Here is a 17,115-nt window from a genome sequence, read left to right on the forward strand (position 1 = left end):
AAAAACAAAAAAAAAAAAAAAAAATTAAACGATGGAGATGACGGGTGCGCCGCACACCCGGGTGCGCTGAATAGGCTCTCGTGTTTCAGCTGGATTCTGTTAATGTACGTATGACGCCTTAGGGGTTCTTCTATGTAGTGTCTTGTTAATTTAGAAAAAAGGATAATGTCACATACTAATAGAGCCGTATTATACTATGTGCCCGGTAGTATACCAAAACGATGCATACAGTATACCACTACTTAGTCACGTCACGTTACATTTTCTAATTAACGACTCCCAATGAGATGAAATCACGAAAATGATAAAATTACAACGATGAAATCAATTTCCAAACATTCAAACATGACATATGCACCACGTGGCTAGAATCATGACACCTGTACGCTACTAGCTAACAGCTAACTTCATTAATTCCGGCCCAACTACCCGGATGGGCCTCCATTTAAAACCTTCGTCTCAGAAAAAGCAGCGGCGTCTATGGACAACGAAACCTCACGCCAAATCCACCGTCGAATTCCATACCGACGTTGACTCCAACGGCCCAGATTCACAGCTCTGCACACTCTTTTACCACTCAACGGCTCTATTAATTGCCCACACTCCACCTCCCTTCTTATTTATACAACCTTTTAACCTTTCACACAATCAAACCAAAGCTTTGATAAAAACTCCATTTCCCAAGTTAAGATCGATCACCATGACTATGGAGAAGAAGATGTTGATGGGTATGGCCGTGGTGGCAATGCTAGTGTGGGGCTCTTCCGGTGCGGCGGAGACGGTGGCGCAGAAGTGCAACGACCAGTTCCAGAAGGTGGCGGTGTGTCTGACCTACGCGACGGGGAAAGCGGCGACGCCGACCAAGGAGTGCTGTGAGTCGGTGAAGGGGCTAAAGGAGACCGAGCCGGAGTGCTTGTGCTATGTGATTCAGCAAGCCAACAGTGGATCCGAGGAGATCAAGAAGATGGGGATTCAGGTGGCTAAGTTGCTTCAGCTCCCTTCTGCATGCAGCTTGAAGAACGCCAGCGCCAGCAACTGTCCCGGTGAGTATTATCAGCTCTCTATTATGAATCTCCGGTTAGCTTAAAAGGGTTTGGAGATGAAACGCATAGTCGACTTGTTGAAACAACTTGTTGAAGATAAAAGTAGGTGCATGTAAAAACTAGGGGAAAAGAAAGTAAAAACGAGAACTGCATGCATGTCTTGTTGTCCTTAGAGAAGTCCTATATCCTTGATAGTTTGTTTACATGAATAATTAGTTACTCGTATTCTTTTGTAAAAAATGATATTTTTAGTTAGTTAAAAATAAACTAACTAACTATAAAAATGTATTAAAATTGATCATTAGTTTGAGTTCACTGTCAAATAGGGTTTGGTTTCCTTTAACTTTCCTAGCTAAATGCACCCACAATTCATTAGTTTTTTTTTCCTGGACAAAAAAGAACTGGAAATGGGGTAAACTATTGTTGGAATAGTTGGTTTGTTAGCTTCCTAAAAAGACCATTTCCCACAATAACAAAACCGGGCCATATTTGCATGTAGGGTTTAGCGACTCATATGTATATTACTCATGTCCCATTCTAAGTGGGTGTCATGATGGTCAATTTACTAGGTATGGAGTAAATGGCATAGGGCTAAAATCCCAAGTCCCCAACCAACTCCGAACTCCCAACCAATAGATAGAGCATTTACCATTAAGTTTCGATGATTTTGATACATGCATGTTGCAACTTAGTTGACCAACCTTTGCTAGCTACCTAATTGAGTTATTCACTAATTGTGCTTTGATTTTTGAATGGTGAAAACAGCGCTACTAGGGCTGGCCCCCAACTCCCCAGATGCTGCTATCTTCACAAATGCTACTACTACAGCTACGTCAGCAACACCCGCAACTTCTGGACAATCTGCTCCTGAAACGGCCACCGGAAACAGTAATGGAGTGACTAACCTTGGACCTGGTTATGCCGGTCTGGTGGTGGCGGTGGCTGTGTGCATCGTCTTCCTTGCCTTCCCACCGGCGGGTGGCCGGATTTGTGCGCCTCTAAGTAATTAACTACGTGCTTTGTGTTTAGCTCAGTAATGTGAAGAAGTTGGCCTTGAGGAGTACTAGTAAAGTAGTATTCTGAATTTAAGAGTTCTTGGTTGTTTTTGGGCGATCTCCTAGACTAAGTTTGATTGTCTTTTGCTTAGTTTGTATTGTTCCCATGACTCGGTTTCGGTTTGTGTTCCCGCGGATTTACCACTTAATTTCCAGGCCTGTTCGAATTTTAATTGATCAGTGAAGAATAGTACTCTTCATTGTTGTTGAAAGTGTTCAGTGTTTATTTGTTGAAGATCAATTTTTGCCATCTTTTTGAGGGATCCCTCCTTTTGATGATCAAATTCACAGCCTACAATTTGAACATCGCAAAAAAAAAAAAAAACAAACAAACAAAAAAACAAACTAGCTTCTTATATCGTTCTGATTCGATCGCAGCAATTTACAAATTAATAGTTACTACTAAGCATGCTTATAAAAAAAAAAATTAAACTTAACGCTAAGCATTTAAATCATACGTACGAACGAGCCAGGTCAACTTATTAGATTGATTCTCAAAAAAGGTCAACGTATTAGATTAAGTAAAATTAGCATGGATTTAACATTTGACATGACTGTGACTTATTGCGCTTCCATAAACTCAAAAGTCTCAAACCAATTGAACTAGCTATTTAGTATAAAATCTTAACGAAGAAGCACTGGGGATGTAGCTCAAATGGTAGAGCGCTCGCTTTGCATGCGAGAGGCACAGGGTTCGATCCCCTGCATCTCCATTTATTTTATTTTTTTTGCCCAAAGAAATCCATTTAATCTGGACCGTCCATCCAGGCGGGGACCCAATATCCCAAAACCACAACAAAACGGTGCGCATCAGCCCCCAACTCGAACAAACTCAACCGTCTTCTCTACATAAAACCCTCGCATTCTCTCGCCGCTGCTATTTCTCCGATTAGGTCTAAAAATCCCAATTCTCTGGCCGCTTCCCAATCCCAGCCAATTTCTCCGCCGCATACTCTTCCCCGCCGCCGTCGACATGTCTCAGGTAATCCGATTTTCCCTCTCCCTTCAATTTCACCGCTAAATTCCCCCATCTCTCGCTTTCCCCCAATTGACGTCGCCGACGCCGCAATTAGGGTTCCGGCAACCGTCAATAACTCTTCCCTTCTTCGATTTTCAGGTTGACAACAGAAATTCATCAGCGGCCAAGCGCGCTAGAACCGATGGTATGCTAATTTTTATTAATTAATTAATTAATTCCATTTGATGCGGTTAGTATTATCCTCAGCTATAATGCGTGTGTTACCAGCCTGTTTAGTTTATGAGCTGATAAATTATACTATTGATCGTATTCGAGTACACGTATATGTACTGGTGCACTGTGCTTGTATTGCGATTTCGAATGTTTTCGATGTATATGTTGGTGGGTTGTGATGTTAGGAGCTGATTAGAGCAAGTGGTGTTTGTAGGGAGTAGAAGGGAGGATGATTGGACCTGCCCTGCGTGTGGGAATGTGAATTTCTCGTTTAGAACAACTTGCAATATGCGAAATTGCACTCAGCCGAGGCCGGCTGATCATAACTCGGTATTACACTGACCTGTGCAAGTTTACTTTGCTCATTATGTTGGAATGCATTTGAGTTGAGTTGCAATTTCACTTTGCGATGTTTATATTGTATGTGGGATGTTAAGATCAAGTCTTGCGTTTTTTCAGAAATCGGCTGCGAAGCCTTTCCAAGCCCCACAACCTTACACTTCAGCTCCTCCTTATGTGGGTTCTGCTGCGCCCTCCTCAATGTATCTTAGTGTGCCTCCATACGGTTCTTCTCTGTTTAATGGATCGTCCATTCCTCCCTATGAAGTTCCGTTCTCTGGGGGATCAGCATATCATTACAACTACGGCAATCGCCTATCGACAGGCAGCCCTTACAGACCTCTGCATTTGCCGGCACCTACGCCTTATTCTAGTGGATCCCTCATAGGAAATGGTATTTTCCGTTTACTTTTTAAACCCCTGATTGTGTATGTTTATTCTTCCTTGGTGCAGTTCTGGATCTTTCAATTCATTGAGTTTTATTCATTACCTGTTTAGCTAATTTATAATTTCTTTTCATTGTAATCTTTCTTGTGTTGCTCTATCTATCATTACACTTGTTATGCAAATAACTTTTTTAAACCTATTGGAACTCGGGATGTTTCAATGCTTAATTGTAATTTTTTTCCTGCTTAGCTAAAGTTGTAATTTGTTCTTTTGTCATAAACTTGTTTGTTTTGTTTTATCTATCTTATGCACTGTTGGTATGCCAATATCTTTTGCAACCTATTATAATTCTGTCTCCCACCCCCTCCCAGCCCCACGGAAAAATAAGTGTATAATTGAAAGCAGAGGATTGTTTCACTCGTGGTTCTGACTATTCTCATTGTTGTTGTTGTTTGTTTGTTTGGTTTTTTTTTTTTATATATATAATTTTTTTTTCTTCACTTTAGTGTCGTAATCATGTTCTCTTCCTTACTCTTGCAGGTGGATTATATAGTATTCCTCCTATGATGGATCGGTACGGCCTGGGACTCCCCCTGGGTCCTGGTCCTATGGTATGTACATAACTCTATTGTGGACTGGTTCCTACATGCTTGATTTGTTTATATGTATATAGATATCTTTAGATATACATTCTAAGTCCAAATAGATCTTAAGCTCTTTTTGTTGATCTACTTTTGCAGGGCCCAAGGCCAGGATTCTATCCCGATGACAAATCTCAAAAGAAAAGTGCAGGTTTGTCATTTTGGCTTATGAATGATTGGTCATCATGGAAACATTTATATTGATATGATCATTGATTTCTTCTTTATATTCTTTTTATTGCACATTTAGATGCCACACGCGATAATGATTGGACGTGTCCAAAATGTGGAAACATCAACTTTTCATTTAGAATTGTCTGTAACATGAGGAAGTGCAATACGCCAAAGCCTGGATCTCAGGTCTCTCTCTCTATGTACTGTAGAGTTATCTGGTCAATCTCTTAACGAACTTGACATATATTTCACCTTGATCAGCTATTGGGATTCTGAATGTTGAAATCTATTTTTGCCTAAATATTTTGCTTGATATTTTTGTGGATCATCTTTTTAAATTCTATATTTTGCTGACATGTGATGATACTTGCTTGTAACTGCAGGCTGCAAAGAATGACAAAAGTGCAAGTAAGTTCATTTTGTGCCTTATTGTCACCTAATTACATATTTTGTTACCCTCTTTATTCTTGTTACTTTGTTGTCCTCTTGCTGTAACTTCAAATATCTTCTTTTGCAGAGCAAAAGATGCCGGAAGGTAGCTGGAAGTGTGAGAAATGTAACAACATAAACTATCCATTCCGAACCAAGTGTAACAGACAGAATTGTGGAGAGGACAAACCAACCGAGTCAAAGAAATCCTCGTCACCTACTCCGGATGAAAGTGATCAGGTTTGTAGTATTAGAAATTTGCTCTGTATCTCTATGGGTTTCTTAAATTTGTTATTGTCTTTGGCGGTTTTTGTACATATCACAATTTTGATTTACATTCTATTTTTCAATCTATTTTTATTGATTGATCCATTTCAAATGTTCCTTCTGTTATATTTTCCAATACTGTAGATTGATTCTTATTATAGCTTTTTAATTTAAATATGTATTTGTCTAGTGCATGGGTTAATTTGTAATTGTCTACTGTTCCAGTGAGTACTAGGACATATTTGAGGGTTGAGAAGGTCCAGAGTTGTCATCCAGCATTGCTCAATATTGGGTGTCTGAAAGTCAGTCTTGTCGTCCTCATGTTGCAGCGGTTATCGAGTTACTCTACCTTATCATGATTTGTGTCAAGTTGTTGTATTAACTGCTATGGTATTTGTGGTCTTTGTGGATCGTACATCTTGTGTCAGCCAGTATTATCTGGCAACGATTTTACATGTTGGTTCTGGTTTCTATTGGTTAGACCTTTACTTTGAATCAACTCATCTATTCTAGTGAGTTTGTTACTAGCTGGGCAAAAGGTTTCTGTAGTCTGATCCTGTCTGGTTTTAAATTGCTCTCAAATTGTCTTAAATGTGTTTGAAGTCGATATTGTCAGATGCTTCTGGTATGGATCCCTGAGTAGGTCTCATTTTGATATAATTGGGGCAGTAAGGTTTCTAGTCAGTCACATGTAGTATATTCTACCAAACCATGTGATCCGTGGTCTTGTTCTTGTGGCAATTTCACTGTGTCAGGATTTTGGCAATGGGATGGTGGTTAAAAATCTTAGTCATCATAGGTCTTGTGTTCCTATGGCTATAAAGTAAAATGAAGTCAACAGGAGGAAATCATGCGAGTGAAGTGACCTTAAAATGCATGCCTAGCTTGTCAGGCTACTGAGGGGGTCATATTGTGCATCACTTCTCTATGTTGTTTATAGTTACCGAATGAGTAATTGGTTTATGGAAGTAGAAATTTGGCTTGGATGAAATTCATGTGAGATTATAGAAATTCACCATCTTCTATAATGTTTAGTCGGATCATTTCTGCGGTAGTTGCCCTTTGTGTGTGTGGGTGTGTGTGTGCTATTTTTGTCTCTTTGGTTTCTGCCCGTGTTAGTTTATGAGTTTATCTAGTATTTTGGTATATTCTGATAAACAGAAAATCCAGATGGCCCGTTATTTGCAATTACCGGGCAAGGCCAAACTTGGGTCAGTTGGGTGTGATTACTTTCAAATAAAATTTTAATATTGTTATTCAACCTTAAAAAAATCAAGATGTAGTGGTTAGCTATTTTTTGATTTGGAAACTTATTTCAGGTACTTTTTGAGTGGAACTATAGGTCGCATTTCTAGTGTCATGATATTGTTCAGCACTTAGGTGTAGATCGTCTTAGGTTTACTGCTTTCTTTACAACCCACCCAGTAGCACAAATATGATGATTTGATGTGGTCTGCCCTGCATGAGGTATATGGAGCTAGACGTTGGGTGCAAAAGCTCATCTTCTCCGAAGTAATAGCATGGATGGAATTCTGGAAATTGCAAATAATATGAATCCAAGTACAAAGTAAGCAATTGCTTTGTGTTCAATGCGAACGGACCAGTTGGTAATCAACTGCCGTATATGGGTTTGATCTGCTACCACAATATTGTAGGGATATAAAATGGGGGAGTAATATCAATTGATCTTGAAAAAAAAAAAAAGTTTGAGCATTCTTAGTAAGAGGTTGACGTTGGATTTTCTCAAGAACATTCTACATAAGCAAGGGTGCAAGACGGTTACAGGGAAATATAACAGAGTTCGCAAATGTCATATTATTGTATGATCTAACAGTAGTATCTGGTCATGAATTTGCGACCATAATCTGAATCCGAGTACTACTTATATATGTCTATAGAACGAGACAGTAACGAAGGCAGTTTTGAGTTCATGGAAATAATTACACTATGGGTGATATACTTGTCAGTGACTTGATTATGCACTGCAAAGCTAACTCATACAGGTCAATAAATTCTGCAATAGGAACTAACCATGGAAAAGGTGAGATTCTAAGGTGACTCGGAACAGGCTTTGGCTCGAAAGTTAATTGAATTGGTTGGTGTTATAGTTGAACTCATAGGGCCCTTTGAACATATGAAGATCTTGATATTGGTTGCTGCCGTTACTCTGTGAATGCCAGACATTTACTTGGGTAGTAACGAGAGATGCCTGTTCATTTTGCCAGTAATCTGATGGCAATGGCAACCCTTGGGTCATTGCCTGCATTGCAGGCCGAGGGTTATTGGTATGACAGCTGTGATTCGTGTTATCAAGTGAAACAGGTTTCGCCTCGGATGAAGCCCATGAGCTGGTTGACAGAAGAGAGAGAGCACGATTAAGATTTTGCGGTGCATCCAGGTTGAAAGAGATCATAGATTCTTCGGCACCTGCATATAGATCAAAAGTTGTAGGACCATTCAAAAGATTTGTATATCTCTATATAAAGTTATAAACTATGATTATGTAATCTATCTAGTTGGCATTACCAAATAACATAAATAAAATTTGAATCATGAAGCATGATGCATAACAGACCTCTATTTAGAACCTGAGATGTTGTGCCATTAGATGGTGACAACCTACAAGAATCTTGATAAAGCATGGTTACAGAACCTGGGGTGCTATTTTCTGCCAAATGTAGCTGTTTGGAAGTGCCTCCTCCTTTCAAAGTATTTGGAAAATAATCTTTTGTTTGTGTGAACCTGAAACTACATGCGGCATCCCATGATAAATTTCTAGCATGCCTCGAGTAAGCAAATGGGGCTTGGTCCAAAACTAGGCTCATGTGTTGCCTCCCATCTGTATAGGTAAAACCAGCACACTTCAGTGGATAGCAATACGTAATACAAATAAGATCGTCTCATATTGAATCTGGAAGCATGTCAAATGAGGATGGATAACCAATGAAGCATAGCAGCTTCAGCACCAGAAAGTAGTAAATGATTTCAGAGCAGGCTTGCTAAACATGAATCTTAGCTATTGACAGTCTAGATGTGCTATAAAATCCTTGGTATTTTTCCATGCAGTTTGAGGCTCATTTTGAATCAAACAAAGCTAAGGCATATATGCAGATTATAGATTTGATTAGGCACAGGTCCAGCCAATTTCTTTATTGGTCAAGAAACTAAAGCCTAGCTTGGGAAGTATATCATGATGTATTATGATGTATTGTAGTCAGAAACAGCGTAAAGAACAAACAAAAGAATGTGCTTGAAACCTGCACTGTACAGTGATGAGGAAAGCCTTGCTGAATCTTCCAATGCTCCTAGTTGTGGTTTGCGACGCCTAGCATTGTGATCTGAAAGACGCCTGCGACAGCTTCTCTTCTTTTCATCAAACTCCGAAAGGCCATGGAACCTTTGACAACAGAAAGGGTTTACACATATCAAGATCTATATGTTAGAAGCCAAGAATGATTTTGATTGAGACGTTGAAGAAGAAAACATTTTGATAACAAACACATTGATAAGAACGGAACAAGTTACCTGCTGCACTGCTGGCAAAACCGACGTTCTACACCACTTACAATGACGTTTGGAGATTTGGAGTGATTTGCACAAATCCTATGTTTGCGATGGTAATCTTTGGCTGATGACAGATCAATATTGCATCCTTCAACTTGGCAGTATGTAGCAACTGTACTTTGACCAATGGATTTAAATCTCTTTGCTTTTGTCCCCATTGGTGTGGAAATAACAGATACAGCAGAGGTCTTGACATTATTTCCAGCACAGACATCTTCAAAGTACATCCGCTTACCAAGCTTTAGGCTGAGCAATGGCTCACTAGAGCCAGCCGAAATCTCAGTTGGCGAAGATCCAATGGCTTCAATGTCTCTTGCTGATTGCTTTTTATCGGCAAAATTCTTCGAGAAACCTTCAAGAGTCTCGAGGCTGAAGTTGGATTTCTTACTTTCCCCAACTGAAGAACTGACAGAACCTGATTTTGAACTCTTTGATGTACCGTCTCCTAAGTCAGAGCCAGAAACACCACTTCCCCCATCAACCCCAGGCGGATAGAAATATTCAGAGTTCATTTCTCGGTCTCCTTCAACACTCCAGCCTGTTGGTTGAAGCTTTTTTGCATTTTCAGTTACTTTTGCTCCAAACATGAAAACATTCTCCCAGTCCCATAGTGAAAGTGGCTTCTCATTCCACTCCATCACCATCGGGGAATTCATAAACCGACTACAAAACCTTCTGCAGCTAATGCAATGGTAACTGATCACCAGCTGCAATGTATTACAACCACATAAGAACACACACAAAAGAATATACAGAGAAAGAAGACTGCACAAACAAAAACATCAATTAACTAGCCAGCAAACAGTGTGAAAGAATAAGAACATGCCTACAGTGTGTGCAACACTGTTCACAGGACCAGACTGTAAAGCAAAGCAAATCCTGAATACGAGTACAAGGAACAACATTGAATCATTGTGCCTCTTCAAGTTTATAGAAGCATGGCTTCTCAGATCTGGGCAACACAAACGAAATTCTCTACTGATGGAGACCAGTGTATTAATTATATAGCTAACCAAAGCATCTCATTGCTAAGAACATCAGTTTTCCACCGCAAAATTTCTGCAGATATAAATTGTTGTAGTCCATAACTTTACAGCCATGCAGGATCTATAATTAGTTGCTAGATCTTAACCATGGATTCAATAATTCCCCATCTCCTATCTTCGACCAAAGAAGGAACATGATCACATAAATTCACTTCTCGATCTAGTACTATAAATTTGAACCCCAGCACTTGAATTCCAGTAAAGAATGGCAAGTGTTTCCCATTTCCCCGCAAAGACTTGAATACTGACTCTAACTTGATTGCTATTTGTAACTCACCAACCCATTTGTAGCTCACCACCTTTAAACAGCTATTTGGTTCTGTCTCTTTCACTCAAGTCAATAATTCCTAATAATGTTTCTTTTTCACTGCTCACAATTACCTTGTCCTCTCAAAAACTTTCATCTCCAATCATTTCCCATATCCTCGCAATCTCTCGGCCACTAAGATCCACCCACCACCGCCTTTGATTTACCTCCCAACACTAGTGAACCTCAATCTCTCCGAAACTCATCTACCCTTTAATAAACTCGAAAGCTTCTTCCTTAGTCACCAAGAATCCATAACCATCCCACATAATCATATAAAGCAACTCCATGAAGAAACCATTATGCACCCAGAAAACTTAGCATACTAACACCATAAATCAAATGATTACTGAATACCCAGAAACACATGCTTTTGGTTTTTGGAATAGGAAAAAAATACAAACTTTGTCAAATACTAGCAATCTGATTATTAGATTGGCTTTATTTTAGATATCTAAGCAAGTTTAAAGAAGACAATAATTCTCTAATGTACGAAATGAAAAGAAAAGGAAATATTTGGGGGAGAACAAAGAAGAAGCATTCTTTACTTTCCCAAATAGAGTCTGACCAAAAGTAAAAAACTTTCGTACTAAATATAGAAATTTGGATTTGCTACAATCACTCCCTATTTTCTTTTTCAGAAAACGAAAAGAGAAATCAGAAATCAGCATAACCAGAGCTACCCACCAATGTTTATCGTTTTCCAAAGCATCCATCCAATAAGGAAAAGAATCCTGAGCCAGTGATGAAGGTGAAGAACAACAGGAGAAAGAAAGCTAAAACCTTTACACTGAAACCGTAGCAATACAGGAACCCATACCACAGATAGAAGAAAGAGAAGAACCAGAAGAAAAAGAAATGAGAAAATGATTGATGAGCTGAGTGAACTTACAGGATGATTTTGCAGAGAAGTTTTTCAAAAGAAAAGGGAAGCATTATTGGCAGGGCTTATTGCCATTACTGTTGTTCCTTCAATCAAAGTTTCAACTGAGAGACACCAAAAGACACGACAGACTTGACCAAAGAGACGTAAAGAGAAGCCAATGCTTGCTGCCTAGCTCTCTCTCGCACACACTTATATTGGGTAGTTGTCTCGATTGTTTCTGTTTGGGCCCTCTTGGCCAAGGATGGGCAGGTTTGTATTCTAGCCTTTTCTTCTACCCACTTTCTGTAAATGTAGCCATAGAAAATGACAAATGGTGTCTGAGTCCGGTGATGATTCGGAACTACTGAATAATTATCTATTCTGTAGAATTAATAATGCATAAGTCGACAAATGACAATAAATTATTCTCTCACGAGTTAACAAGACTTAATTAAGTTTTGATACCAACATAAGAACACGTCAATCAAATTTGTCTTCAAAACTATTCTATATATCAAACTGTATAGTAAATAGTTTATATCTTTTTAAGTAGTGTAGCCGTGTGAGATTGTTTTGGGAGCTTCATAAATTAATACACAAACTTGATATTCACTTCATAATTAAATCTTCGTAATCGATCTATTTAAAATGAAATAAACTTTGTACTTCCCATTGTATATTCCACATTATAAAGTAAGGAATACAAATTTCAGCATTCAGCTCTAATTTAAATGATCGAAATTCATGATTCAAATTATATATCTACCATTATATTTAACAATCACCTTCTACACTCATGTTCTTGTACTAGAGAATAGACTTCAAGCCAAATGAGTTTCTTAATCATATGAGATCCTAGATTCTAAAATACGTACTTTCCGCGCTCATAAAATTAAACAGAACGTAGTTTGGTCAACCTTAATGATCGTCTTTCAAGAAATTTACTTCACCATGCTTATGTTTATGGTATCTTATGGAAGGAATATGTTAGTTTAAAGACAAACGAGAGCAAACAATAGTGTACGTATTCATGGGAATTTTGGTTTGTTTAAGGAAAGTAAACTCAGGAATGTGTCTTTGTATCTACAACTTGGACTAGTTGACATTATCCTACTAAGAAAAATAATTGGACAGGGTGTCGATGTTGGGACTAAATTATGATCTATGTGATACACAGAATCAACATGGGATGTGATAACATAATAACATGTTTGTGGGACAAAGTCTGTAAGTTTAAAGTTTGTATGTTTATATATAACTGAAATACAGATTTCTTCATAGGTACACACACATATAAGTTACAATATACTCCTGAATCAGTGTATCAATTAATGACATATTAACTGTAAATATTAGTAAATAATCTCTTAAAAGTAATAGTTCGGTTCGAAAATTAACTCCGTCCATTCACTACCAGAAGAAAGGTTTTAGCCGACGAAAATAAAAAAACCAGGCCGACGAATTATTTTTTCGTCGGCTAGAGTAATTCGTCCGCTAAAGTCCACTTTAGCCGACGAAATTTCCATTCGTCGGCTAATTTAAAATTTTCGTCGGCTATGGTCAACTTTAGCTGACGAAATTAAAATTTCGTCGTCTGAATAATTTTTTTCGTCGGCTATAGTCTGTGAACTTTAGCAGACGAAATTTTTAAAAGTTTAGCCGACGAAAAATATAATTTCGTCGGTTAAAGTGCCTTATATTTGCAGATCTGGACAACAACTCATCTGGGAAAAAAAAAATTATACGTAGAACCTTGAAACGCAAAAAAGTCGTGAAATAAGATATGACCAGAATGGTGAAATACGTCTACGGTTGAAAAATCACGGTATTCCGGTAAAGTCTTGGTGCCGATAGTTGCGGTCAATACAATTTACCCTTATTATTCACTATGCTGCAGATTTGGCGTTTGGTGTCCGATTGACTATTGTGATACCTTTCCGGAAGCATAACGGCCCTACGAGTCAAACTCATGGCTTTTGCCATGACATATGGGCCGTTTTGGTCATCCGAGTCCGTTTAGGGCTTCAAAATGCAGTTTTCTTATTTCTGATTAGAGTTGACCGTTTCGATCGAGCCTTTAACGTTGTCGAATCCAGTTGAATTTTTTTAGCATAGACATCTTTCGTCATAATGATCATATCTGACGGTCGAATTTTGGTTTGTAAATTTTAGTCATCGAAATCATAATGTGTCTACTATTTACCGTTATTATTCCCTATGGGGAGCCCTATCGTCGGAAGGTAAATGTCTCAAAAATTTTATATGGGCAGTTGCGTCTCATCTACGTGAGAGTTTTTCGTGTGGAAGGTTTGACCAAACTACGTAATATAGAGGGAGATATGAGCGTTTTCGTGTGATAAGTGACGATGGATTAGGGTTGACCGTTTCGATCGAGCCCTTAACGTTGTCGGATCCAGTTGAATATTTTACCATAGACATCTTTCATCGTAATGAACATCTCTGATGGTCGAATTTTAGTTTTGAATTTTAGTCATCGGAATCATAACGTGTCTACTAATGTTGTATAACTTATTTAGTAGGTTATACAACATTGTGAACCAACTCTACATAGGAAGCAAAATTATCAAAAATCTCGTGAAATAAGATGTGTTCAGAATGGTGAAATACGGCTATGGTTCAAAAATCACATAAATCGGGTAACGTCTCTGTGCCGATAGTAGCGGTCAACCCTATTTACAGTTATTATTCCCTATAGGGAGCCCTATCGTCGGAAAGTAAATGTCTCAAAATTTTTATATAGGCGGTTGCGTCTCATCTACGTGAAAGTTTTTTGTGTGGAAGGTTTGACCAAACTACATAATATAGAGGGAGATATGAGCGTTTTCGTGAATTTATAGACTTTAGCCTACGAGATATTAAAAAAGTCGTCGGCTAAGGTCGAAAAATTTTCAAATTTTTTTGGCGGTAAATCAAATTTGGAGGAAAATTTTCAAATGACTTTAGCCGACGAAAATATATGAAAAGTCGTCGGCTAAAGTCGAAAAATTTTCAACCAAAATTTTTTGGCTGTCAACCAAAATTTTAAAAAGAGTTTAGCCGACGAAAATAAAGAATTTCGTCGGGTAAAGTTCTTTATATAGAAGTTTTACCAGAGGTGGATAGTAAGAAGTCAGAAAATCAGAAAAAGTTCCGGATTTTCTTCTCGGCCAAGCTCCGCCGTCAAACAACCGGAGACCGCCACACTTGTCCCAAAAGCTTCGCCGTCGTCTCTACTTCATTGCTGGACAGGTGGTGCATCGAGTGGCGCCGCCGTGAGGGATAAATCGAGCTCCAAAACTCCGCCGGTTCGGATTCGGTGTCGATCGAATTTCTCCTTCCTCAGGTCACCATTTGGTGAGTTCTATATATGGATAAGTTGAGTTTGATTAGTACTACATTCCCCTAGAATTTGGTAGCTCGATTCGGTGTGTGTGAGGAGAATCGAAGATTTGAAGTTTTTTAGGGTTTAAAAATTGGGGATTTTTTATATTTTTGATTCAATTGACCTGTTTAGGCTTAGAAATTGGGCTTCGACTTCTTCTAGAAAGTTGTTCGAAAATGTTGAGAGGAAATTCTATCAAATTTTGGTGGTGATTGGAGGTGGCCGAAAGTTTATGCAGTTTTTTTTTTTTCTAAAAACCAAGCAACTTTAACCGACGATATTTAAAGGTTTATTCGTCGGCTATAGTATTTTTAAATTTTTTTTATAAGGTTTAGCCGACAAATTATGGCATATTTCGTCGGCTATAGTTATTTTTAAATTTTTTTATAAGGTTTAGCCGACGAAACAGACTATATTTCGTCGGCTATAGTTATTTTTTAAATTTTTTATAAGGTTTAGCCGACGAAAAAGTCTATATTTCGTCGGCTATAGTTATTTTTTAAATTTTTTATTAAGGTTTAGCCGACGAAATGCCGACGAAATAGACTATATTTCGTCGGCTATAGTCTGCGAAAAATTTTTTATTACAGACTTTAGCCGACGAATATCTTAATTGTTTCGTCGGCTAAAGTCTGGGAAAAAAACCGACGACATGTTTTTCGTCGGTTAAACTGTGGGACTATAGCCGACGAAATTTTTTTTTCGTCGGTTAAAGTCATCGCCGACGACCTTTTCCTGACGAAATCTTAGCCGACGATAGCTTGTCGGCTAAGATCTTAGCCGACGAATTAAGCTAACAGGCCGACGAAACTTTTTCGTCGGCTAAAGTGCTTGTCCTAGTAGTGATTGATAACCATTACAGGTGGTCGAGTTAGTAAGTTTCGTCGGCTAAAGTGCTTGTCCTAGTAGTGATTGATAACCATTACAGGTGGTCGAGTTAGTAAGAGTCTTGATGTGGATCCTCCTATACCCATATTCGAATCCCACTGACGTTAATTGAAGTTAAATATTGATTTATTTTTTATGGACATAGGGGAATAAGCATTCTGACATAACATTTCGACGCAGATTAGTCTCTGGTGAGTCTATTAAGCCTTTGTGAATACCGTTATTGATACTATAAAAGAAAAAAAAATACCATCCATTGATTAATCATAAAGATCATCTTGGCAAACGATTAATCATAGATCGTAAGTCTATTTCTACTTGATTTATCGATACATTTCCTACTATCGGTAAACTAACTCGAAGTTCGGTCTTTGAGCCCTATCCCGTCGATCAATGCATGAAGCAACTCAAGCAAGTCTACTGATGTAAAAAAAAACGACCTAATTGATCTCTATAGATTTTGATGTGTTAACGGATCTATGTTTATTTATATCAAGTCACTTAAATCTGGGCAAACCAACTTGTGTTGTGTCTGTTATTATAAAACTCGGTTCGTGTGGATTGAGATTGGCAAATGACGAAGAATTAGATTAACTAATGACATGAACTAATTAAGTAGGATTATAAGATCTCAAGCTGAGAAGGTTCCACGTGATCGAGCACGTTCAGTTCTTGTTGGTTTTGACCCTTCACTGGTTTGAGAATCTAATTTCTGGGAATTTCACTGAACGCCGCATAGCTTGACTGGGAATAATAAACAAGGACGTATCATATAGCTAGCTAGGTTAAGCAAGGTAGCTATAATTCAGAAGTTCCATGAAGAATGTGTGAGCATGAGTCCAGGTACGTGTTGCAGATTCATTCCAGTAGAGTTTGATCGATATGATCAATATTTTGCCTATGTTTTGCTAGGCTGGACATGATGGATGAGTTCATTCATGACCAGTTTGGTGCTGAGGTCCCCTGATAACCAAGCTTGTTTCATGGCTTTCCTTCATGATCAACCTGTCATTTTCCACGAGTTATTTGGGGTGGTTTGGTGGTGACCGACTGACCGGTGAGTCTAGTCGATAGGTTTTGGGGCATAATGGTTGTTAATATGATCTAAAAGTCTTTGTTTAATTTGATGATGCCAGTTTTAGATTTGTTGGTTTCCTATTTCTGGCAAGAATATGGAACGTAAGGGAGGGCCGGGTTTGATATCAATTCTCGACTGCGTAAGTTTTTCAGCCACAAAGATCATCTTGTCTTCTTCAAGTTTTGGTCCTTCATTTGGTGCCATGAACACTTCAATATGTAGTACGTTTTGGTTTGGTATAGTCGATCTAGACCGGACCTGATGAACATGATGATCGAGGACCACTCTGCTAGAGAGGTCCAAAACAGCAGTTTCTTTCATGAGTTTGGTACAAACTGAAAAGTCAATAATAATTTTCACATGATCGAGTTTATATATAGTGACTATTGGTGGATTAAAACGTTTTTGATGTTTCTGTTACTTTACGACAAATTCTTAGCGCAATTAAGATGGTTGTC

The 17,115-nt window shown here is 38.4% G+C and overlaps 3 protein-coding genes and 1 non-coding gene across 4 annotated transcripts; 3 read left to right on the top strand and 1 right to left on the bottom strand.

Annotated features, from left to right (window-relative positions):
• Positions 1-655: 655 nt before the first annotated feature.
• On the top strand, positions 656-2,347 carry LOC101311244 (uncharacterized GPI-anchored protein At1g27950-like). The gene is made up of 2 exons (XM_004310037.1): positions 656-1,043; positions 1,809-2,347. The coding sequence occupies exons 1-2, from the start codon at positions 701-703 to the stop codon at positions 2,051-2,053; spliced, it is 588 nt and encodes a 195-aa protein (XP_004310085.1). The 5' UTR covers positions 656-700; the 3' UTR covers positions 2,054-2,347.
• Positions 2,348-2,738: 391 nt separating this feature from the next.
• Positions 2,739-2,811, top strand: TRNAA-UGC. Its single transcript has one exon. It is a non-coding gene; the product is annotated as a tRNA-Ala (tRNA).
• A 115-nt stretch (positions 2,812-2,926) lies between these two features.
• LOC101311537 (ranBP2-type zinc finger protein At1g67325-like) lies at positions 2,927-6,047 on the top strand. Its single transcript, XM_004310038.1, has 10 exons — positions 2,927-3,080; positions 3,216-3,261; positions 3,505-3,620; positions 3,750-4,023; positions 4,557-4,627; positions 4,757-4,808; positions 4,908-5,017; positions 5,215-5,239; positions 5,349-5,500; positions 5,753-6,047. Exons 1-10 carry the CDS (start codon positions 3,072-3,074, stop codon positions 5,753-5,755), a joined length of 858 nt encoding a protein of 285 aa, XP_004310086.1. The 5' UTR covers positions 2,927-3,071; the 3' UTR covers positions 5,756-6,047.
• Positions 6,048-7,327: 1,280 nt separating this feature from the next.
• On the bottom strand, positions 7,328-11,215 carry LOC101311824 (squamosa promoter-binding-like protein 12-like). Its single transcript, XM_004310039.1, has 5 exons — positions 11,132-11,215; positions 9,053-9,798; positions 8,785-8,924; positions 8,103-8,366; positions 7,328-7,954 (listed from the first exon to the last, which is right to left on the bottom strand). The coding sequence occupies exons 2-5, from the start codon at positions 9,745-9,747 to the stop codon at positions 7,611-7,613; spliced, it is 1,443 nt and encodes a 480-aa protein (XP_004310087.1). The 5' UTR covers positions 9,748-9,798; positions 11,132-11,215; the 3' UTR covers positions 7,328-7,610.
• Between the last annotated feature and the right edge of the window lie 5,900 nt (positions 11,216-17,115).

This window comes from Fragaria vesca, unplaced genomic scaffold, assembly GCF_000184155.1.
Source record: "Fragaria vesca subsp. vesca unplaced genomic scaffold, FraVesHawaii_1.0 scf0513160_u, whole genome shotgun sequence".
NCBI lineage: Eukaryota > Viridiplantae > Streptophyta > Magnoliopsida > Rosales > Rosaceae > Fragaria > Fragaria vesca.